The sequence below is a fragment of the Ahaetulla prasina genome, chromosome 7 (assembly GCF_028640845.1).
Source record: "Ahaetulla prasina isolate Xishuangbanna chromosome 7, ASM2864084v1, whole genome shotgun sequence".
NCBI classification, from domain to species: domain Eukaryota; kingdom Metazoa; phylum Chordata; class Lepidosauria; order Squamata; family Colubridae; genus Ahaetulla; species Ahaetulla prasina.
The window spans coordinates 85,029,698-85,054,710 of record NC_080545.1 but is presented as its reverse complement, the minus strand read 5'-3'; the positions used below and the strand labels follow the sequence as shown (position 1 = coordinate 85,054,710).

Sequence of the window (25,013 nt, the reverse complement as noted above, 5' to 3'; positions counted from 1 at the left end):
CTTGCGATGTAGACTGGGAGTTCCGGTGACCAGGGAGAGGATTGTAAACCTGGTTCCCTCCAATAACAGGCAGGCATTGATCTAACATCTTTGGCTTTCAAGGTAAAACCATGCGTGTCGCATCATTTTATCTCTGCTGCATGTAAACTCTTCCATTGTGGTTTCAAGGTCTATTGATCATATTTAGAGAGATGCTGCAATTTATATACATTTCATAGATCGGATTTTAATTAAAGTCATGATGGTCCTTTCAGATAAAAAAAATAATAAAGCAAACCTGGAATTCCCATTCAATAGCTAGTCAGAATTCAATTGTTTCTCCCATTTTTATCCATCTTTGGTTCTGAACTTTTGAATGGACGTCAAAGGCATGAAATCCTATCAGGTCCAAAATGATTTATTGCCTGAAGTTTGCAAATCAGGCTTGTGTTTGACAACACAAATCTGAAGCTGAATAAGTTATCGTCATGTAGACATGCAATTAGTTCAATATCTTGTGTGAACACTTATGCCGGATTCAGTCAATAACCCTCTGTTGCTAACAGGTGAATAGTCTGCCAGGAGAAAGACCCTGAACTGCCACCTTGAACAGAAACAAATTGCTTACTGCTGGACCAGATTCTCATGGCGGTTCTTGCAGTTAGAAATAAGGAAAGTGCAGCAAGAGAAAAAGACTGGCAGGGGCACATTTGGAGAAATGCAGCAGATCTGTAGAGGAGGCGGGGTTGGAAGTGGGAGCAGGTGGAAGTTGTTTACAGTATCTGCTCTGCTGTTAAGGGTGGCCCAACAGACTGAAAAAAGCAGCTGGCTGCAGGAGGAAGGAGATCCAGAGGCTTTCTCAAGCAGTACTTTTCAGGTTTGTAACCATAGTACAGCCAGGCAACCAGAGGACGCAATCTTCACTTGGGGAATAATCCTCAAAAAACCCAGGGTATGTTTGTGTGTGTGTATGTTTGTGTGTGTGTGTGAGCCTTTTGCCTCTGGTAGAGCTTACCAAGTATCTGAAGATGTGCAAGACTCAGCACATAAATATATTCTTGGGCAACAAACTTTGTTGGAGGAGGCAGAGATCCAACACTTAACATTCACACACGCTTTGTTAATTGTAATCCAAAATTAGATTGGTAGGTTTTTGGAAGGCTTTTTTTTGGGGGGGGCGTTTTAAGATGTTAGGATGAGTCAGCTGTTCAGCCTATTTATAATTTGGGGGGATTGTGAGAGACCAAGATCAATAGGCAGTTAATTTATAACATTGTGTGATGAACACGGTGTGCCCATATTCTACGTGTGGCCAAAATGCACAGGCATGCCCCAGCAGAAGCTTTGATAAGTTGTTTGCAGGAGGAACGTAAATCCCTGCTTGTTCAAAGAGGCAGATCACACCTTTTTATAGATAGAAATGATCTTCAAGCTTGAGATTCTCTAAATCAAATTTTGTTATCTGTCCATTTAAGTACCATTGTCACAGTGGTGGGTTTCAAATTTTTTTACCACCGGTTCTGTGGATGTGGCTTGGTGGGCATGGCATGGCTAGGTGGGTTTGGCTTGGTTGCGTGGCAGGGGAAGGATACTGTATAAAATCTCCATTCCCTCCCCACTCCAGGGGAAGGTTACTGCAAAATCCCCATTTCCTCCCGATCAGCTGGGACTCGGGAGGCAGAGGTGGTATTTACCTGTTCTCTGAAGTACTCAAAATTTCCGCTACTGGTTCTCCAGAACTGGTCAGAACCTGCTGAAACCCACCTCTGCTTGGTCAAATTAGTTGGTAATGCTTAAAAATTCACGCCTTGGTTTAGATTTGACAGAATGGTGCCACCTCTAGCATTCCAAGCTAATTAACTTTTCACTTTGACTAGCTGATGTTGAAATATAAATATAAATATACAAATAGGATGAAGACTATTGCTAACATAGTGTAAGCCGCCCTGAGTCTTCGGAGAAGGGCAGAATATAAATGCAAATTTAAAAAAAATGAGTACAGGTAATCCTTTTTCAGCGATTACTCGTTCAGCAACCATTCCAGGGGTGAAATGCTCCCAGTTCGGTCTGGATCGGCCGATCTGGTAGCGATGGCAGCGGGTGGTTCGGAGAACCGGTAGCAAAAATCCCTGCCCCCACCCACCCATGCCCACCCAATCACCTGGTCGCCCGCTTGTCACTTCTTTCCGGCTCGCTCGCTTTTCCCACCTGAATGGTAGGAATAGGTTGTAAAAAATGCTTTTAAAAGGTAAAAAAAGGCTCTGACGATCACAGCTGAGCCACGAGATCGTCAGAGCCTTTTTTTTTTACTTTTAAAAGCATTTTAAACACATCACAGTGTTCCTGCATGTCACGTGATTGGGATTCAATAACTTGGCTACTGGCTCACAATTATGATGGTCATCACGTCCCATGGCTTCTGACAAGCAGCTAATGGGAGACCCAGCAGAAGGCTGCAAGTGGCAATCAAGTGACCAGGGAAGAGGTGACCGAATGGGCTTTGTCTAACAGCTACAACTGGAACTGTTGCAACTCCTGTCACAAGTTAGTGCGGTCATGAGATGTTGCACTTTACAACCATCTACTATAATTGATCTGTTTGATACTAGATTGGTACGGAAAAGCGAAGTAGTAAAATAAAGATTTCCTAAGACAGCCTTTAGCAATTGCAGCTCCACAGATGAATTAGAGTTCCAGCTATGTGAATGGCCAGCCAAAGAGCATGCAGTAAAGTCTCATTTATGGTAGGTTATATGTTCCATAAAGTTGCTGTAAATACTAAATTAGCAAATACTGAACCCCTTCTCCTAGAGCATAGGTCTTCGAACCTGGCAGCTTTAAGCCTTGTGGACTTCAACTCCCAGAATTCTCCAGCCAGCTATGGATTCTGGGAATTGAAGTCCACAAGTCTTAAAGCTGCCAAGTTTGGGGACCCCTGCCCTAGAGAGAATTCAGGGTTAGGTTCCTGTGTGATCATACCATTTTTGTCAATCAATCAACCACTCACCGTGTTTTCTGTATGGAGTCTAGTCAATTGTCTTTTTTTGCAATGAAATTGCTATAGTAAAAGTAGTTTCCTGCCACGACTGCCCCCATTTTCTAAATTTAAGTAATTGAATAACAAATGAGTTTTTTTCCGTACATACAAATAATAATTGTTTAGAATGTCCCTAACTTCCAGACTTTAAATATCACTCAACTCAAAAAAAAGTAGATTTTCCGCGAGAGACATTTTCTGGTATGTGTGTGCTATAGCGTCCCTCAGCAAGGTCACTAAGAAAAACAGTGACTCAGGTCCCTGGAACTAGGTGGCGGGTTATTACCTGTTTCCAAGCTACATGTGATGCAACTAGGTTGTCATTCTAAGTTTTGCAGCTGACGTCTTATCTGATTGAGATAGGTAATGAGACCAGAAATTGTAGAGTCTAAATAAATGGGGTTGTAATTGAGGGATTTTCAGCTTGAATCCGTAAAAATTTTCACATCTAAGGCTGATGTACAAACCCCATGCAGTGAAGACCAAGGTACCATTTTGGTATCTAAACGAGATGATCATAAGGCAATGTGGGTGACATTTTTAAACTTAGGCCATCAATACCTGTCTCCTTTTAATTTTAATTTAAGTGTTTGATTTGCATTTGTAAGGGGCCAGTCTATGATCAAAAATTATCTCAGGTAACCATAAGATGTTGGAAGAACCTTGAGTGTACTCACATAATTCACTGAACTACTAGCAAATAGCCACATGTTAGCCTTGCATATTGTGTGAACCCAGCCTGTGTAATCAATTTGTAGTGCAATGTACTAACTTGGAAAGTTTGCTAAGCTGAGCAAGATATAGGTTACCCATGGATGCATTGTGTGAATATTGATACTGATTGATACTGGGAAAAACTTGTTTTTACTTCCACTTTGTGTCCCCAATCTGATCTACCCTCTCTTATTCCCATGTCTACTTTTAATCTGAAAAATGTTGGCCACATCCTGATTATCAGACTTCTATAGCCAGCTAACATAGCATATAAAGCAGGATTATTGTTGACAAATTTATTCAAAAGGCTGTTAGATTATTGTTTCCAATACTGTTTCAATTACAGATATTTGTACTGTGGTTTGTTTTTCTTTTTAGGCAAACAGAACATTCACCTATGCCCAAATTTATGAGTGGCAAAAGGCAAGAGATTTTAACAGCACTCAAGAATATGTTGTGAAATACAAACAGATTTTCACTAAAAAGCTATTTCATTGTTCACCATGCATAATCCTACTCAGCAAGTATAGTGAAAGGCCAAGGGCAGATTGCTGTAACCTTTTGAAGAGATTCAGGATGGATTAGTAAACTTTTGTTTATTTACATAGATAATGTTGGTTTGCTTTAGAACTTACTCTAAAAAGATAAGTCACCAAGAATGACTTATCGGATATGATTCTAATTAAAATTACCATTTTTTTTAAACTTCCTAAATGGCGCTTTTACATTTTTGGTTTCTGCTTTCCGGGGTTTTGTTTGATTTCTTTTTAGTTTACTGTAGGGATTCATATTTTCATACGTAGCTCACTACCCTGAACTGGTAATCGGAGGAGCAGATTTAACTCAAAGAGAGTAACTTTAAATTCATGAAATTAGCCTGACCATCTTATGGTTATGACCGTGAGACTGATATAAAGAGGTAAATATAAGATGGGGATAAGAGATTGAATTTGATTTGCCAGACTTGCCCATTCAGTTTCAAAAAGGCAGATGATAGTTTTCTCATTTTATCTGATGGCCATCTGAAGTTATCTCACTGGGAATTGCGTTTAATGACTGCCTAAAGAGTTTGGTTAGCATTTGCCTTTTTTTTTTTGATCTGCAGTCTAACTTGTCCTGGTCTGAAAAATGTTTTAGTGTCCTGGTGAAAGAACTGGAGAAATTGCTAAAAAAAATAAGGAAAATGATCGGGTGGGTGGAATTAGTTCCCATTTGAAGGATTGTTTAAACTATAATGTTAAATTATAATCATGTCTTAACCAGACCAAGAAAACCATGGTTTGTTGTTGATTTTTACAAAGTCCCAATTTTTATCAGGAAAATGGAAAGAAGAATCATTCCATTAATAGCAGGTCTCCAAATTGATGCTATCCAGATATATTGCAACTCCCATAATTCCCAGATAACAGGGGCATTTTGGCGGTGGGTGATTGAGCTGTATTACTAGATATCTTGGAGGTACCTGGTTAGGAAACATTACTTCATTGAAGTGTTTCTCAACTTTGGCAACTTGAAGATGTGTGGACTTCAGCTCCAAAAATTCCTCAGCCAAAATGTGTGGATTTTATCTCCCAGAATTCCCCAGTTGGCCAGGGGACTTCTGGGAGTTGAAGTCCACATATATTTTCAAATTCCCAAGGTTGAGAAACCATGCTTTAGTGCAAGGGTCTCCAACCGTAGTAACTTTAAGACTTGTGGACTCTGGGAGTTGAAGTTCACAAACCTTAAAGTTACTAAGGTTGGAGACCCCTGCTTTAGTGTGCACAGGTAGTCCTTGACATACAACAGTTCATTTAGTGACCGTTCAAAGTTACAACAGCAATGAAAAAAGGTGACTTATTTCACAGTTACACCCTTTGTAACGTCCCCATGATCATGTGATCAAATTTCAGAAGCTTGGCAACTGGTTCATACTTATGACTGTTGCTGCGTCCCAAAGTCATGTGATCACTTTTTGAGACTTTCTGACAGGCAAAGTCAATCGGGGAAGCCAGATTCACGTTAACAATCAGGTTACTAGCTTGTCAGCTGCAGTGGTAAGGAAGGTCATAAAATGAGGCAAAATTCACTTAACAAATGTTTCATTTAACAACAAATTTTGGGCTCAATGGTGGTCGTAATTCGAGGATTTTAATTTGTATCCATATTCTTTCCTCCCAAATGCTCATAAATTACTACTGCAAAGAGAAAAGATTTCTCCTGTTTCTCTTTCTGTGAGTATCCATTTCCTTTCATGTGCTACTGGTGGCCAGTGGTGGGCAGGTAGGCTGTAAGTCCCATGGTGCAGAGAACAGCAGAGAATGGGGATTGCAAAGTGATTGTTGGCTTTGATTGAAATGCAAAGTGGTTGGACAGAGGGGCTTGGAGGGGGGTAGGAAAACTGCTCACTCTGCCTTCTCCAAGCCTGGCTGCTTTAGGGTAAAACCCCTCATCTGAAAGAGGCCTTTTGTGCCCAGCCCCCTGGCCCTCTTGTGTTGCATGCCAGCAGGTAGCAATTGTTAAGATCAACAGTGCAAGGTCAGAGTGGAAGGAGGCAAAAATGACTTCTGTTGTCATACAGAACAAGAATCTTCAGAGGTCTTGTCTACGGCTGGCTTTCCCAGCTTCAAAAGGGACTTTTCTGCTCATTGTTAGCTCCTTTTTGGAGGAGTTAAGATGCCCGTATCAGCAGAGAAGGAGGAATGCAGAATAAGAAAAGGAAATAGGCTTATCTAGTCCTGTTTGCTATCCTTCCTGCCATGGATTTGATCTTATTGAGTTTCATGACATCTCTCTGGTCTATTTGGATTTTTAGGTTAAGACTTCTCATTCCCTCTCTTTGGTACTCATAATCTCTGCATAGGTGAACATATAATTATAACCTCATACAAATTTAGGATCATGATTAAATGCTTGGCTTGCCCAGCATCTATATCTGGAGTGCTGTAGCAATTGCTTTAATAGTTCTATCAGAAAGTAAAATCCAGCATTCCTGCAAATAACAATAATTAGTAGTTGTCTTATGCTTTAATTATATCTTATCTGGTGCTATAAGAGATTTTGCTGGTAGTTCATCCCAAATTGTTACATTGCCTTCATTATTTAATTTTAAGTTTCACAGTATGGCCCTCCAACTCATGCTTTCTAAGAGGCTAGAGATCTTGTCATCTACCGGTATCTTAGATACATTGTTTGTTGTTTGAAGATGATTCCATACTGCAATACTGTCTAAGATTCTATTTAAAATACTTCATTTTCTCTAGGCCTTCTTTAAGAATGGGTTACCCATCTGCCTAGGCAGGCAGATCAGGAAATGCTGGTGATTGCAGATTTAGTCAACTAGTAATATTGGAGCAGTGGTACAGATCAGCTAAAAATGCGTTTGGGAAATGACATCTTTAAAGTCACTTTTTTACTAAATCATTCTGCTTTGGGAAAGTTTATGTACTCAGAAAAGATGTTTTTGAGGGCTCATTCCAAAGAGCAAAACGTAAGCCCTCTAATGGTTCCTTACCGTGAACTATTTTAATTAAATAAGCATGCAAATCTTTTGTTGCAAAGTTTGTTGACAAGATGATATCATGAACCCAAGATGTTTGAATAAATGTTCCATAGGTATTTGAGCTAAAGAAACAATTGGAAAGATATGCCTAAAAACAGTGGCCGTTTTAGATTGATAAATGTCTAAAATGTATGATTTCAATTTTGGCTGACATTTAGGTAGTGTAAAGGCCTATTTCAGTAAACCTAATCCAGCCCACTGAAGTTTTTCCTATTAATTGCTGCTATTTTTTTCTAGCTTACTAAGCCATGACATGATTTTACCTTCAGGATAAATGGACAGCTGCTGCAAACGGTGTGATAATGTATCCAGATTCCTTCTCTTCAGGAAATACAGGTAGTTCTCAACTTGTGACCACAATTGAGCCGCAGATTTTGGTTGCTAAGCAAGAGAGTTGTAAGTAAATTTTGCCCCATTTTACAATCTTTCTTGCCACAGTCGTTAAATGAATCACCGTATTTGTTAAGTCAGTAACGTGGTTTTAAGTGAATCTGGCTTCCTCATTGACTTTGCTTGTGCCAAAGTTTGCAACAGGTGATCCCACAACCTGCAACCGTCATAAATATGAGTCAGTTGCCAAGCATCTGAATTTTGATCACGTAACCATGAGGATGTCATGAGTGTGAAAAATATCACAAGTCACCTGTTTCATTGTAACTTTGAATTGTGGGAAGTGTACCCCAGGGGTCAGTGCCAGGGACCTCATAGCACCAGAAACCTCAGAAAAGAGTGCCAAGAGACTCAAGCCAGCCCTTCCCCCTTTAAGAAAACCAAGAAGCACCAGCTGAAAGAAAAACACAGAGCAGCCCTGCTAACAGAGCTTGGACAATAGAAATACTTAAGTAGAGCCATTAAGATAAGGGGAATCAGGCTAAAAATAACTCACCTGGAACTCCCCTTTTCCTCTTTCTTGGCAGAATTAACCCCCAGGATAGGAAAGACAAAGCCCCAGGAACAAGATTAACCCATTAGATGGACATTTCTTCCAGCAGAATGGTCACTAAATGTACTGTTATAAGTCGAGGATTATCTGTACTTCTTTTTTGGAATTTTATTTCCCAGCACTTAAAATAGAACATAGACTCATAGGGCTGGAAAGGATCTCGGAGATCTTCTATTCCAACCATGGGTGAAATGCTCCCGGTTTAGACCGGATCGCATGATCCGATAGCGATGGTGGTGGGTGGTTCAGAGAACCGGTAGCAAAAATCCCTGGGGGCCCCATGCCCGGCTGACCCGCGCGATCATCAGAGGGTTTTTGTTTTTTTTTACTTTTAAAAGCATTTTTTCTTCGGCCGAAAAAATGCTTTTAAAAGTAAAAAAAAAAAGCCTCTGATGATCGCGCGGCTCAGCTGGGATCGTCAGAGGCTTTTAAAAGCATTTTTTCTACAACCTCTTCGGCCAAAGAAGTTGTAGAAAAAATGCTTTTAAAAGTAAAAAAAAAAAAGTTGGCCACGCCCAACTGGTCACATTACCCCACCACCACCAAACCATGCCCACAGAACCGGTAGTAACAAATTTTACATTTCACCCCTGATTCCAACCCCCAGACCTTATACCATTCTGGTCAAATGGTTGTCCAGAATTCTGGGAGCTGAAGTCTGCCAGGCTTAAAGTGGCCAAGGTTGGAGACCCCTGCTTTGGAGAATAAGTCAGCCCCACTCTTCTCTGTGACAGCTGGTTAAGTACTGGAAGACAGTTATCTTGTCCACTCTAATCCTTCTCTTCGATAGACTAGACCAGGGGCCTAAAACCAGCTTTGCTGGTGGTGGAACTCTGGGAGTTGAAGTCCACAAGTTTTAAAACAGCCAAGTCTGCAGACCCCTGGGCTAGACATACCTAGCTCCTCAAATGTTCATTATATGTATCTTTTCTTTTATGGAGCGTATGCACCAAGACAAATTCCTTGAGTGTCCAATCACACTTGGCCAATAAAGAATTCTATTCTATTCTATACGATTATATATTGTACAATACACATGTTGAGACCTTGGAAAAAGTTCAGAGAAGAACAATTAAGATGATCAAAGGCCTGGAGACTAAAACATAGGAAGAATGGATGCAGGATTTGGGTTTGGCTAGTCTAAAAGAAAAGAAGAATTAGGGGTGACATAATAGCAGTATTTCAATATTTGAGAGGCTACTACAAAGAAGAGGGGGATCAGATTATTCTACAAAGCTCCAGAGGGCAGGACAAGAAACAGCAGTTGGAAACTAACCAAAGAGAGAAGAAACCTGGAATTAAGGAGAAACTTCCTAACTGTGAGGACAGTTAACCAGAAGAAACTAGACAGCCACTTATCTGAAATAGTATAGGTTCTCCTGCTCAAGTAGGGGGCTGGACTAGAAGTCGCTCCAAGGTCGTTTCCAGCTCTATTCCTATTCCATTCCATTCCATTCCATTCTATTCTGCCTCCAGACCCTTTATTATCTTCTCTGAACAATTTCAAGGGTCTCGACATTGTGGTGACCTTTACACATTATTTCAGGCGTGGACTCGTTACTGTGGTATAAAATGGTATTATCACTTCTTGTGATCTTGATGCTATCCTTCTATGGATACAGCCTAGGAATACATTGACTTTTTTGGCAGCTGTAGCACATGGCTGGCTCATGCTTAACCGGTGATCTGGTAGGACACCTAGCTCTCTCACACACACAATTACTAATGTTGAGTCGGGTACTGCTTATTCTGTACTCTACATTGTTTTTTCCGGGCTAAGTACAGGACCTTCCTTTCCTCACCACTGAACTGTATCTTGTTAGATAGGGCCTAATGCTCAAGTCTTATCAAGATCCTTTGGAATCTTGAGTCTATCTTCCAAAATGTTAGCAGTTCCCCCTCCACTTAGTGAAATTCGTTGAGTTCCCCTTAAAACTATATTTTTTCTTCTACTAGATTTTTTGTGTCTGAGATGATTGGACAATAATTGTGTAGGCATCACTGCTTCATGTTGCCTGATGCCTATGATAGCTCTTGTAATGTAAGAAATGGGTTTGTCCTCTATTCCACTCAGCTTACTATTCCCCCCATTAAGGGCTTGCATGAGGCTTTACTACTTTCTTAAATATTATAAATCAGTAAACATGCATCTGAATATAGGTAGGTCCTTGACTTACAACAGTTCATTTAGTGATCATTTGAAGTTTCAACAGCTCTGAAAAAAGAGATTTATATCCATTTTACATGCTTACAATCGATGCAGCATCCCCACGGTCACAGGATTTACATTTGGATGCTTGACAACTGCTTCATGTGATGGTTGCAGCGTCCTGGGGTCATGTGATCACCTTCTGCGACCTTCTGACAAGCAAAGTCAGTGGGGAAGCCAGATTCACTTAACAACCGTATTACTAACTTAACAATGGCAATGATTCACTTAACAAATATGGCAAGAAAAATCGTAAACTGGGACGTAAAAATTCACTTAACAAATTTCTGACTTAGCAACATAAAGTTTGGGCTCTATTGTGATTGTAAGTCGAGGACTACCTGTAAGCAGCCTATTCAACACAGTCCATTCAAAATGTTATTTTTACTTCTATATCCTTTATATAACTGAACTGTTAGATGTCCATTGTGTTAGATTCGGGCAATAACGAGGCAGGAGACCAGATGAGTGACAACAGCTCTTCAGTTTATAGTGAACCCAGCAAGCATATGCGGCAAAACCCCTCTTTATATACAGTTCTAGTCGAGGCTTCAACCAATCAGCATCGTGCTATTTCCCGCCCAAGTTTCCCTCCAAAACTTTTAAAGATACATTACACTCCTTCCCTCCCAGAACGCATTGTACCCATATTTACATAATTTTAGCATCTTATTTCTCTACGTAGTCACGCAAGTAGACAGGGCGTCTCCTAACTCTTTCGGACCTGCGCAATTCATTCTCTGGGAGTGAGTCGAGCTGGCCGGAGGGACTGTGAGTTCCTCCCAGCTCCTCCTCTAGGCCATCCGGCCCTGGATTATTGGCAGCGTCGTCCCTGCGGTCGTCAGGAGGAACCGGTTGGTGTCGCTGGACTTCATCGGACCCAGATAAGTCCCGCGTTTTTTCCGGGTTTGAGTCAGCTGTGGATTCAAACATGTGGTAGTCAGGGCCTGACTGATCTGTTTCTGGCTTATTTATTATCCGTCTCCTTATTTGGTCTATGTGGCGCTTCCAAACCCGGCCATCCTCCATATCTACCAGATATGATTTGGGCCCGGTTATTTCAAGGATTGTCCCCTTTAACCACGTTGGGCCCTCACTATAATTGTGTGCCCATACTGAGTCGCCTACTGTCATTTCTCTCATTTTACCGTGTGCCCCCTTGTACCCGTCTGGGGTATAGGCTGGGTTTAGGCGGTCTAATGGGCACCTCAGCTTCCTTCCCATTAATAACTCCGCCGGGCTGCGGCCAGTTGTCACACAGGGGGTTCTGTGTTGGACGGCTAGGAATGTGTCTATTTTTGTTTGCCAGTCGCCTGGCCTTATCCTGGATAATGCTTCTTTTCGCTCCGAGCAAGCGTTCTGCAAGTCCGTTCGTCGCCGGGTGGAAAGGCGCCGAGAGGACATGTCTGATGCCCTCCTCCGCCAAGTACCCCTCAAACTGGGTTGCCGTGAATTGCGGGCCGTTGTCGGAAACTAGGGTGTCAAGCAATCCATGGGTTACAAACAGGTGTCTCAGGACTGAGATCACGAACTCGGCCGTCGTGGATCTCATGAGAATGATTTCTAGCCATTTGGAGTAGGCATCTACTACCACTAGAAAGGTTTGCCCGTGGAACGGGCCGGCAAAATCGATGTGAATCCTAGACCATGGCCCCTGGGGTTTCTCCCACTCTCGGATTGGGGCCGTAGGGGGTAGTGGCCTAGACTCCTGGCAGGCTTGGCATTTCCCTACCCTGTCGCTAATTTCCTTCTGACAAGCAAAGTCAGTGGGGAAGCCAGATTCACTTAACAACCGTATTACTAACTTAACAACGGCAATGATTCACTTAACAAATATGGCAAGAAAAATCGTAAACTGGGACGTAAAAATTCACTTAACAAATTTCTGACTTAGCAACATAAAGTTTGGGCTCTATTGTGATTGTAAGTCGAGGACTACCTGTAAGCAGCCTATTCAACACAGTCCATTCAAAATGTTATTTTTACTTCTATATCCTTTATAAAACTGAACTGTTAGATGTCCATTGCATCAAGACTCCTTGTGCTGAATTGGGTCCAAGGCCGTGAAGCACTAATGCTAATGTAGTTGAGAGGCAGAGAGGCGGTGATCTATAAAAGTCTAGGTGATCCAGTTCTGTGGATGTATAAGGTAAACGTAAAGGTTCCCCTCTCACATATGTGTGCTAGTCGTTCCCGACTCTAGAGGACAGTGCTCATCACTTTTTCAAAGCCGAAGAGCCAGCGCTGTCCGAAGACGTCTCCGTGGTCATGTGGCCGGCATGACTAAACACCAAAGGCGCATGGAACGCTGTTACCTTCCCACCAAAGGTTATCCCTGTTTTTCTACTTGCATTTTTTATGCGCTTTTGAACTGCTAGGTTGGCAGAAGCTGGGACAAGTAACGGGAGCTCACCCTGTTGCGCAGCACTAGGGTTTCGAACCGCTGAACTGCGGACCTTTCGATTGACATGTATACTTCTAAATAAATCATAGTGAATAATACTAATTTTTGCTTAAGTAAGCATGACAATTGTAGTTTTTCCATAATTCATTACCATTTTCATGGCTTCCTCCTTTATTTAAAGAGTGAACAGGAATTCTATGGTCTGATTGAAACAGTAAAGGCATTGCAACTGCTAGTATATCTACTACTTCATTCTATGTTGGAAGATTAGTTTTCACACACAGCCTACCTATATGTTCTTGAGAAGCTCTTTTGGCTTGTGAAAGAGCTTTTGCCAAGCTCAAGGAAGGAAAAAAATCACCCGTAAGTAAATTGTGGGGGTGTCTCCCAAGTGAGTTTTTAAGGACCCTTTGTTAGAAAGGCGCATTATTGTGGGCTGGAAAATCCCTTGGAGAAATTATTAAACCCTTAAATTAAGATTTGAATCTCCTTTAGTTTAGTCCTTTAGTTTCAAGCAGAGAACATGTTTTTGAAAAGAGGTTTCTCTCGGACTTTTCCAGTTGTTTCCTACCATGTTTCCTCGAAAATAAGATCTCCCCTGAAAATATTTAACCGCATGCACAGTTGGTCCCCGTCATTTCCTCTGGTTAGGGTTAGGGAGACAGAGCTGGAAATCAGGTAAGACTGCAAGAGGAGCCCTGTCTTGCTCTGCAGGCCCTAAAACAGTAAGACCTCCCCCAAAATAAGGCCAAGTGCTTATTTCGGGGTTCAAAAGGGTCTTATTTTCGGGAAACACGGTATACTTAAGAAAATTTAGATTTAAAAAAAAAAATTGCATTTGTGTCCATGTTTTTCTAGGTGTACCCCTGTAGCAATGAAAGTGGTTGTTCAGAGTTTCGGAGGTTGGCTGATCCTCTTTTTCAGTTGTGTTTCCTTATGTGTAACCGTCACAATGACTAAAAGAGAGGAGCTGCTTCATATGGAGGACACCCGGCGTACAGGTGGCAACCTTCTCCTAAGTCAACAGGAAGAAAATTTCAACCACAAGCTCATGCAACTGAAAGAAAGAGAAATAATGAACGCTATGGATACTGGGAAATTTCCACCGGCTATGCATTTCTTCAAGGCTAAAAAACTCATTGAAAAAAGTGCTGTGTTCCGCATCTTGAAAAATATGCCCAAAGGTAAATCATTCCTGATTTCCTTAGTATCTCCATGAATTTCATGCTAAGTAGATAATTTGGTTGGTTATATTGTTGACCGTGGACTAAAATCAACTCTACAAAGCAGGGGTCTCCAACCTTGGTCCCTTTAAGACTTGTGGACTTCCATTCCCAGAGTCCCTCAGCCAGCAAAGCTGGCTGAGGAACTCTAGGGGTTGAAGTCCACAAGTCTTAAAGGGACCAAGGTTGGAGACCCCTGCTACAAAGTAAAGGAATAGCGACTATTATAGATAATCCGCTTCTTTCCAACTATAAATCTTTTGCTTTAAAAAAGCATCTTATCAAAATTAGTTGCAGAGTTGGGTTTTTTTTCTTTTTCTTTTTTTTTTACAATTTTAGGTAAAATTATTATTCCAGCTTCTTTGAGTGTTCCAGTTAAGCTACAAACTAGGGACTCAAATACTGAATCTTTTCTTTTGATATTTACATGACGTTAGTTTATTATGCAAAACAAAAAATAGAGAACTATTAAAAAAGATGCTGAGACTCTAGAAAGAGTACGGAGAAGAGCAACAAAGATGATTAGGGGACTGGAGGCTAAAACAGGAAGAACGGTTGCAGGAACTGGGTATGTCTAGTTTAATAAAAAGAAGGACATGATAGCAGTGTTCCAATATCTCAGGGGTTGCCACAAAGAAGAGGGAGTCGGGCTGTTCTCCAAAGCACCTGAGGGTAGAACAAGAAGCAATGGGTGGAAACTGATCAAGGAAAGAAGCAACTTAGAACTAAGGAGAAATTTCCTGACAGTTAGAACGATTAATAAGTGGAACGACTTGCCTGTAGAAGTTGTGAATGCTCCAACACTGGAAATTTTTAAGAAAATGTTGGATAGCCGTCTGTCTGAGATGGTGTAGGGTTTCCTGCCTGGGCAGGGGGTTGGACTAGAAGGCCTTCAAGGTCCCTTCCAACTCTGTTGTTATTATTATTATTAGAACTAATCTACTTCTCTGTGCCTAATTATATTCACAAGTGATAATGGCATAGTGATAAGTGACAATATTTGACAGTTACAGATTTCCTTCTCCCCCTCCCTCCATTTACAGCAATGAAGACTATTCATTTATTTATTTAGTGAATGGCATATATCAGGCCTGTCAAACTGGCGGCCCGTGGGCCGGATGCGTCGTGCCCAGACCACACCCACCCCAGCTCCGCAAAGGCAAAAAACATCGCGATACGTCATGTGACGCGATTGAGTTTGACACCCCGTGGTATATATGGATTAGCAATAAAAACAATATTCTCACATCTTTTCGTGGGATTGTACTTGACCCCTTTTACTGCTTGTCTTGCTTTCAGTCTTTATCAGTTCATAGGAATTAAATACAGTTACTTTTTGATGGCTGATTGTAGCTGATCTGCATCTTTGGAAGGCTTATGAGGCATTTGCTTCCAACAAGCAAAGTCAGTGGGGGGTGGGGTGGGGCGGCAGAAACCAGGTTCATTTAACAACTGCAGTGATTTGCTTAACAACTGTGGCAAACGCTGATACCTACCCTCTGGGACTTTAGCATTTCTCTTATATCTCTCTGTAATACAGGTAAGGGTCTTTGCTGTCTTAAAATCCCAGGGAACAGTTCATAAGGATGGAGTGCAATGAATAAGGAAGTCTTTTTACTCCGTGGCTTGGCCTTTCCATACAGCAGGATTTTATAAAGTTGGTTATCAGATAACGTATGCCAAAGGTCCACAAACATTTTGAAGACATATTAATCCCAAATGATAAATAAAGATCCTGGATCATTTTAGTATCTAAACTGGAACATTCTCTATTTAACCAGGCAATTTCCCCATTACTAGTTATTTCATATAGACATTGGATTTGTTTAAGAACTATACTATATATCAGGGGAGGGGCAACATATAACTTGTGGACTGAGCCAGCCTTGCTAGGAATTTTGAGAGTTGCAATCCACAGGTTACAAACTTGCCATAGTTGCCTACCCCTGCTATATATTCTCTGGGTGATTCACCGAACAAGTTCTAATTTTCACCTTTGTTCCTGGCAAACTGGCTTGAGAATTCTGGGAGTCAAAGTCCATATATCTTAAAATTGCTAAGGTTGAGTCCAGAAATGCTATTTTGAAATTATGTTTGTTTATTGGAATGGGCACACAGCCATCCATTTACCAAGATACTCTGTTTGGGAACAATAGTCTCAACAATAACTTTCTGCCCTGCTTTTCCTCATGCATGATCCTACCGATATACTACCCTATTCCCCTGAAAATAAGACCTCCCCTGATAATAAGCCCAAATGGGTTTTTGAGTGTATGTGCTAAAATAAGCCTCCCCCAAAAATAAGCCCTTCCCAAAAATATTTAAATGCAGAGCTGGAAATCAGGTAAGATGGCAAGAGGAGCCCCATCTTGCTCCACGCACCCCAAAATAATAAGACCTCCCCAAAAATAAGGCCAAGCGCTTATTTTGGGGTTCAAAAAAAATATAAGACAGGGTCTTATTTTCTGGGAAACACGGTACGAAGATTTTGCATAGTAAGTATTTGCGTTATGACCACTGACCGTGATTGTTGTCATTTTTTGTTTAAAATGTTTACTTTAAGACACATCTATTCATGTGCGCGGGACTGGACTAGGGTTTTAAATTTTTAAATGACTAAATTTTAGCTTTGGTTTTAAATTGGGTTTTATTATTTATATCTTATTTTAAATATTTGGCCTTTATAATAAGTTTTTTAGATGAATGTTTTATTTTGTATATTTGTGTGTTTTTATATGGCTGTACACCGCCCTGAGTCCTTAGGGAGATAGGGCGGTATAGAAATACGAATAAATAAATAAATAAATAAATAAATAAATAAATAAATAAATAAATAAATAAATAAATAAATAAACTTTACTTTTTGTTAGTTGTAGAATCACTAAACGTAAGATTCTGAGATAACTTTGCAGATCTAATAGTCCAACTTCCAGCCCAATGTAGTGATCTACTATTACAGCATCTCAATAGATGCTATCCAATTCCCAAAGCATTCAATTCTATTGATAAATTTTACCCTGAAAAATATCCAGGTTTGAGTTACCAGAACTCGTGATAGTTCATGGTAGTTTTAAAAATGTGGTTTTCTTGCATTCTTGTCTCACATTTGAAACATGATTGCCTTCATATACATTTTATCCAAGCCTTTCATGAAATCTGTTTTTCAGTAAACTTGTAGTGAGATCACAACTTATGAAGAAACTAAGCAGGAAAGTAAAATCTTAGAGACAATAGCAATAGCACTTAGACTTATATACTGCTTCACAGTGCTTTTACAGGCCTCTCTAAGCAGTTTAAAGATTGCCCCCAACAATCTGGGTCCTCATTTTACCCACTTCGGAAGGATGGAAGACTGAGTCAACCTTGAGCTGGGCGAGATTCAATCTGCACTCTAACCACTGCGCCACCACAGCTCAACACCATGAAAGCTGTTCCTGCACCATCATTCGTTCACTGCCTACAGTTAGATAGGCAAATATTGCTTATTTTAAATAAATACAGCCTTTGTTTGGTAAAGACGAAATCTTTTGGACAATGGTGCAATCTAAGCATTGTAGCCTTTGCACAGTGTTATTGGCTAAGGTTTGTGTTTGTCATTTCAATTTAGACTTGTACTGGGCCAATTTAGCTTTACGCAGTATTCCTCTTCCTAGCTTTCTACTGTTTGAGACAATTCAGCTAGTCACTTATAGGCTTCCTCACCCACACTGGTCAGATCACTATATTGCACTGTGTATAGATAGCTTCTTTGTCTTGACAAAGCAATTCAGTGGTCTTGTTTTCCTTTGTCCACTTGCTTCTTCCTTGCTGACAGGTGGCCTTTTGCATGTTCACGACTATGCTATCCTGAATGCTGAGTGGCTGATATTCAAGGCGACTTACCTGCCTAACTGTTACATCTGCTTCTGTCCGAATGAGACTGTTCAATTCAAGTTTTCAGAGTCCACTCCTATAAAAAAACCTTCTTGCTCCACCTGGTCTTTGCTCAAGACCTACCGCAAGAACCTGAAGGATGTGCGTGGATTTGATAAGAGGTGGGTGAAAATATTTCTGATTGATTAGAAGCATATTTACACTATTATGTTGCTTCTTCCTTCCCTAAATTGCCTCTTCCAGATGTGCTGGGACTGCAACTCCCTGAATGTGTAGCTAATATGTGTCAATCTGAAATACAAGAGATTGAAGAAAACTGGTCTGGAGCACTATCTGCATAATTTTAAAGATGGAATAGTTGTTCTGCATGTTTATTCCATCAGGGCCTCTTCTTTTAATCTAGAAGCCATCATAGTGCTTCAGTGGAGCAAACATTAAGTTGAAGTTGTTTTAACCATAATACTTAACTTTTGTACAATGTGTTCCCTGATTGCTCAGGGTGCCTTACCTGATCTTTACTATGACCCTACAATTAAAAAAATGTGGAGTTGGGTTGGCTGATAAGACCATATGTTAATCATCCATCTAAAACGTCTTAGTGAATTAATGAGTGAAGACAGAAAATTCAACCAGCACTTCTTTGTAAATATGTATCTTGCACCCCAAGCACATACTTTACATGTAGAAGATTAAACGTTCAGATCTTGGTATCTCCAGTAAACCTATCTAAAACTCTGGGTAGTCATTGCCATTCAGGATCAATATTATTGGACTAGGTCAGGGGTCTGCAAACTTGGCTCTTTTAAGACTTGTGGACTTCAACTCCCAGAGTTCCTCAGCCAGCTTTGCTGAGTTGAAGTCCACAAGTTTTAAAAGAGCCAAGTTTGTAGACCCCTGGATTAGGTGAATTACTATTCTGACTCACGATAGTGGTTTAGATGTATTAGTTCTTTATTTTTTCAATATAAGGAGTATTGTTCATAAAAAAGCTTCATTTGGAAGGCATGGAAGTAGATCTGTTTCAAAATCCAACCAGCATTCAGATAATACCAATAGAGGAATCAATCTTAAGGCTGCTGGGACAGATATGTGGTTTTAATTGCCGATACTAGAAAACCTAATAATGAAGAAGCAACCAAGCCTTTCATAATGCCTTATGTTTATTTACTATGTGAAAATGGATTTTTGGCTGTCTTGTTTCTCAACCTTGGTTGTGGAGGGCATCTGCACCATGTTTTGAAGACTCTCCTACCATGCCAGCTTCAGCCCTCCCTCCAAGACCTACATGGTTATTGAATACTCTGGATTCTGCATTACTGTCGTCAAATTTCATTTCCAGTTCCGTGGCCAGATTTCATCATCTTATTTTAAGAATGATTCCTAAAAACTACAGATTGATGGAACTGTGTATGTTTTAAACAAGGAAAAAGTTGATAAATCTCATTTCTGTCTGTGATGCAGATCAAAGCTAATTGTGTACCCATCCCATGTACAAACACAAAATGATACATTAAGTTACAGAATGGGAGATTTTACTTAGAAGCAATATCTACAGTTTATATGTAGTAAGCACGGGTAGGTTCCGAAGCAGGGGTGAAATGCTCCTGGTTCGGACTGGATTGCCGGATCCGGTAGCGATGGTGGTGGGTGGTTCGGAGAACTGGTAGCAAAGATCCCTGTCCCCCCCATGCCCATATGAGCTGCGCGATCATCAGAGGTTTTTTAAAAAATTTTAAAAGCATTTTTTCTTCAGCCAAAAAATGCTTTTAAAAGTAAAAAAAAAAGCCTCTGATGATAGTGCGGCTCAGCTGGGATCATCAGAGGCTTTTAAAAGCATTTTTTCTACAATCTCTTTGGCCGAAGAGGTTGTAAAAAAAATGCTTTTAAAAGTAAAAAAAAAAAGTTGGCCACACCCACCCAGTCACATTACCCCCCCTCCAAACCACGCCCATAGAACTGGTAGTAACAAATTTTATATTTCACCCTCTCCGAAGTTATTGCTTGATGGGTTAAGGGGCAAAAATATAAGTAGGAAGTGAGTCAAGGACCTGCTGCAAATGAAAGTCTTTCATGTTTCTGCCTATTGAATCTCAGTTACTTGATTTATGAACAGGGTAGACAACATATGTCTTCCAGAACAGGGGTCTCCAACCTTGGCAACTTTAAGCCTGGAGGACTTTGCTGGCTGGGGAATTCTGGGAGTTGAAGTCCTCCAGGCTTAAAGTTGCCAAGGTTGGAGACCCCTGTTCCAGAAGACCTTTGAGTTTCCTTATTGCACCTTTTATAATTTACAGAGATTCTATAATTTACAGAGATTCGACCGTTGCATTTGATAGCAAACTGCTAATTCGCAAATATACATTTCTCTCTCTTTTCAAAAGGATTTAATTAATGTATTTAAGCCTTTAATTAAGCCTCATTAAAAATTAAACCTTAAAAAAAAGAAGAGACCGACCACTGTTACATCAAATATGCAACATGCATTTTGCATGAAAGTTGGAGCTGAGAAAATGGCGTGTCGTTTCCCACACCCATCAGAATCTGCTGACTCTGGCAAGTATTTCACATTAGCTGAAATCAAGCAAGAATAGCCAATTTATTCATTCCTGCGAAAGCCAATTTACATTCATATATACATACCCATCATGCAGTTTCTTTGTTTGGATAAGCAACTTAATCCAAAACACAGGGAAGGAATAATAAATAGTAAGCAAAGGGAACGAAAGGCATGAAATGAGGAAAAGGAAAAGTAGTACACTTCAATCCAATATATAGGAACATGAATTTCCCCTCCCCATATTTTCTTATCTTTGTAACTCATCCCATCCTTGATTTCATGCTGCACCTTCGAAATGTTGCCTTTTAGTTTTCAAGGTTCTCTCGTCTTGAAGATCTTACCAACTCCATCCAGCCATGTTTCTGTTTCTTCTTCCTCCCAAGGAATTTGTCTTTGGTGCATACCAAAGTATACATAAAAAGACAAGATACACTCATCAAGAATCACAGGGCACAACACCCAGTGACAGTAATACGGTACAATAAGCAATCAATACATTCTTCCTTCGTGTATTTGTTTTGCAATTCAGTTCTCGTTCATTCTTACTGTGTGGCCAAGCCATATCAACACACTCCTTTCACACTGATCTGTTTTCAGTCTACATTCATTCTTCAGCCATTCATTCTTGACCCTATATCTCTTTTTGTTTTATCCCACACCCTTCTTAAGTACCCCATTCCTGCTTCATTCAACTTTAGAATAGCTGCATTCAACTTTAGAATAGAATAGTACTTCTTTATTGGCCAAATGTGACTGGACACCCAAGGAATTTGTCTTTGGTGCATACCAAAGTATACATAAAAAGACAAGATACACTCATCAAGAATCACAGGGCACAACACCCAGTGACAGTCATATGGTACAATAAGCAATCAAATCATACTAGGAAACAATCAACATCAATATAAATCGCAAGGATATAAGCAACAAGTTACAGTCATGCCGTCACAAGTGGGAGGAGATGGGCGACAGGAATAATGAGAAGACCAATAGCAATAGCAATGCAGCTTTAGTGAATAATTTGACCGTGCGGAGGGAATTATTTGTTTAGCAGAGTGATGGCGTTCGGGAAAAAACTGTTCTTGTGTCTAGTTGTTCTGGTATGCAGTGCTCTGTAGCGTCATTTTGAGGGTAGGAGTTGAAACGGTTTATGTCCAGGATGCGAGCGGTCTATAAATATTTTCACAGCCCTCTTTTTGATTCGTGCAATATACAGGTCCTCAATGGAAGGCAGGTTGGTAGTAATTGTTTTTTCTTTTACGCATCTGCTGGTATTTCCAGCTCTCATGCTCATGTACCCAGCCAGTTTTGCTTCTACTGACAAACAGGAATTCCTCGCAGCAAGGCTGTATATCATCTACTCACTTTCTGCCAGCATTTGATTGTCTTCAAATTTCCCCATCCATTTTCCTGCCCATAGTAAACATTCTGTGAAGGAATTAAAAACCCATCATATCTGTTTGGTTCATTTTATCTCAGAGACACTTTCTCTTTTCTGAAGAGAGAAAGGAGAACCAGGGCAGCTTGCTTCTGCAAGGATAAAATTTTGCTGAGATTAAAATGTTAATAGAAAAACAGGTAGTCCTTGACTTATGGCCAGTGGTGGGATTCAGCCAGTTCTCACCACTTTGGTTGTTAACTTTCTGAGCAGTTTGGTGAACTGGTTGTTGGAAGAAATCATTAGGGCAGAGAACTGGTTGTTAAATTATTTGAATCCCACCACTGCTTATGAACACAATTGAGTCCAAAAGTTCTGTTAAGTGACAGTTGTTAAGTGACTTTTGCCAATTTATGATCTTTCTTGTTAAGAAAGTTGTTAAGTGTATCACTGCAGTGGTTGAGTTAGTAACATGGTTGTTAAGTGAATCTGGCTTTTCTTATGACTTTGTCAGAAGTTTGCAAAAGAGGATCACATGACCCTGGGCCATTATGCAACGGTGATAAATATGAGTCAGTTGCCTAGCATCTGAATTTTGATGACGTGACCATGGGGATGCTGCGACAGCTGTAAGTGTGAAAAATGGTCATAAGTTAGTTCCTTTTTCCAGTGCTATTGTAACTTTGAACAGTCACTAAATGAACTGTTGCAAGTGGAGGACTATCTGTACTATCATACTGAACACATATATAGGTCTTTAAAATGCAATTCTATGCTATTTTAGTGAGGTTTAGATACTGGTATAATATGACTTACTTTGAATAAATATTATCAAGTTGCCCAAAATTGTGTTCATTTTTTTAATTAGAAAAAACCTGTAGTTTAAAATTCTCTCCGATTTTTTGTTTTGTTTTGTTTTGTTTGCCAAATCTTGTGGTATCTCCTTGCTGAACTGAAGGAGAACTGTCTTTTAAAACTATCCTTCTTGGCCTTTCCTTGTAGCTTATACTTCAGATAACTTTGTAAAAGATGCCTCTCTTCCTTTCATCCATTCCTGGTTTCTAGGGTGATGTTTGCTATGTCCACTACATAAACAGTTCTTCTCAGAATAGACCTGAAATGGCAGTTACTACCACATATAAACTAGTAGAAAATGCTGCTGTGCCTGCTATGGTTCATTTCCTTCCTATTATGTTGCATTGTTTATGGAGTAGTTTCTTGCATTGCCTAATCTTTTGTCTGCTAATGTAACGAAAGACCCCCATTGTCATGCACAAGAGGGCAGAGTTAAGGTTGCTGTGGAAACCTTAAATTTGAGTTCCTTGACTGGTGGACACTTAAGAAAGAAAGAAAGAAAGAAAGAAAGAAAGAAAGAAAGAAAGAAAGAAAGAAAGAAAGAACCCTGAGCAAATTAGGGCTATTGGATTTTTAGCTTCCTTCCCCACTCTTTTAATCTAGTCCTCCCATCCAACTTAATAAGGGAATGAAACGTTACCTGCAGTTGAAAGCATAGGCAGGACTTCTTGGGCAGGGAAACAGCAGCTGACCCTTTAAATGTGTGGCAAAGAGAATTCATTTTGTGCTATCCCATCCTGTCTGTTTGATCAGACCCAGTGCTGCCTCCATTTGTGATAATTGACAGTGCTATTTTTTGTAAATTGTAGGAGCACAAATATTATTACAATTCATAATAATGACGGACATGATGGGGGAATTCAATCTAGATCTTGCTTGCTTGTGAAAAATGTATATTTTTCATCAGTCAAGCTCTGATTAGGAAAGGAACCAAGCATGAACTACTTATAGCAGGGGCCACCAACCTTTCGGACTTCAAGGATCACTAAATTCATAATTTTAAATCCCATGGACCACTAATATGATCTGCCTAATGACCAGCTGGATGGGCGTGGCTAGGTGATCATGTGACTGGGTGGGCGTGGCCAACTCAATGTCACTCATGTTGAAGGGCATCTCGCCAGCTTCTACTCACCCCTCCCAGCCACTCCTTGCCTCCCTGCTCGGGCTCCTTAGGGACCCAACAGGAAGCAGTTGTTGGAGCTAAGCAGCCACCATGAGAAAGAGTTGGCAAAACAGCTGGCTCAGTTCAAATTGGATCTGACCGAGAAAGAGGCTCAGCAGAAGCACATCACTGAGGACTATAAGCATAGGCTTTCCAAACAGAGGGAAGACCTGCAGGAGTGCAAGGCCAGGTACCGGCGCCTGGGGGCTCAGCGGGCTGAGATGGTCAGCCAGTTCCAGGCCATGATGCAGTCCCACTGGATCAAGGCCCTCCAGCTTTTTGCCACCAGTGGCCCTTCCCTCCAGCCTTTGCCCAAAGCCCCATACCAGGAGGCTGAAGCAGACCCCAGGTCGGAATTTCTGCCCCTCTCTGACCTGCACAAGAAGACCCGACGGGAGAGACTCTCTGCAGTAACACAACTGTTCATTGCACTTATACGGCCCGGGGCCATAGTTTGAGGATCCCTGATTTAGTGCAATATAAAAAATGCAAATAATTTTTCTGTGGACCACCAAAAATTTTCTCATGGACCACCAGTGGTCCACGGACCACCAGTTGGTGACCACTGTTAGATTCGGGCAATAACGAGGCAGGAGACCAGGATAGTGACAACAGCTCTTTACTATATGGTGAACCCAGCAGCCAGTGCTGGGAAAAACCCCTCTTTATATACAGTTTAGCCGGAGGCTTCAACCAATCAGCAACGTGCTATTTTCCCGCCAAAACTTTTAAAGATACATTACAACCACTGACTGATAGGACCTGGTCACAGTTGTCATAGTGAAGGAATGGTGGTCTAGGCCCTGGATGAAGCCCTGGTTTATTGTGAAAGGCTTGGATGGAGCGACAGCATGAGCCAAACTTGATTTGCATATTTCTCTGTCATATAATGAGCATATTTGCATGTTATTCACTGGTAGGAGATGATAATAAGTCAAAAGACACTAGACTGGCACTTCTTATGATGAAATAAACTGAAATTACTCATTCCAAAGAAAATGATGAAAATTGAACACTGAAATCTGTATCAAAACAATTTAGAGGCCTTAGAACAAATATTTATGAGTGTAGAAATTGTTCAGTATTCAAATTCATTTTCGGTAATAGAATCTTATGTTTAGAAGGGATGTTAGAG

General features: G+C 40.6%; 1 protein-coding gene across 2 annotated transcripts in view; it reads left to right on the top strand.

Annotated features, from left to right (window-relative positions):
* The first annotated feature begins 811 nt into the window (after nucleotides 1–811).
* Nucleotides 812–25,013, top strand: part of ADA2 (adenosine deaminase 2) — a 43,830-nt gene continuing 19,628 nt past the window's right edge. The window contains exons 1-3 of one of the 2 annotated variants that reach the window (XM_058191612.1): nucleotides 812–931; nucleotides 13,686–14,011; nucleotides 17,865–18,084. In XM_058191612.1, the coding sequence (XP_058047595.1) occupies nucleotides 13,702–14,011; nucleotides 17,865–18,084 (530 nt within the window). In that variant the 5' untranslated portion in view covers nucleotides 812–931; nucleotides 13,686–13,701. Of the gene's footprint in view, nucleotides 932–12,531; nucleotides 12,752–13,685; nucleotides 14,012–17,864; nucleotides 18,085–25,013 lie in introns of those variants that run through there. The other variant, XM_058191613.1, reaches the window with a different exon arrangement.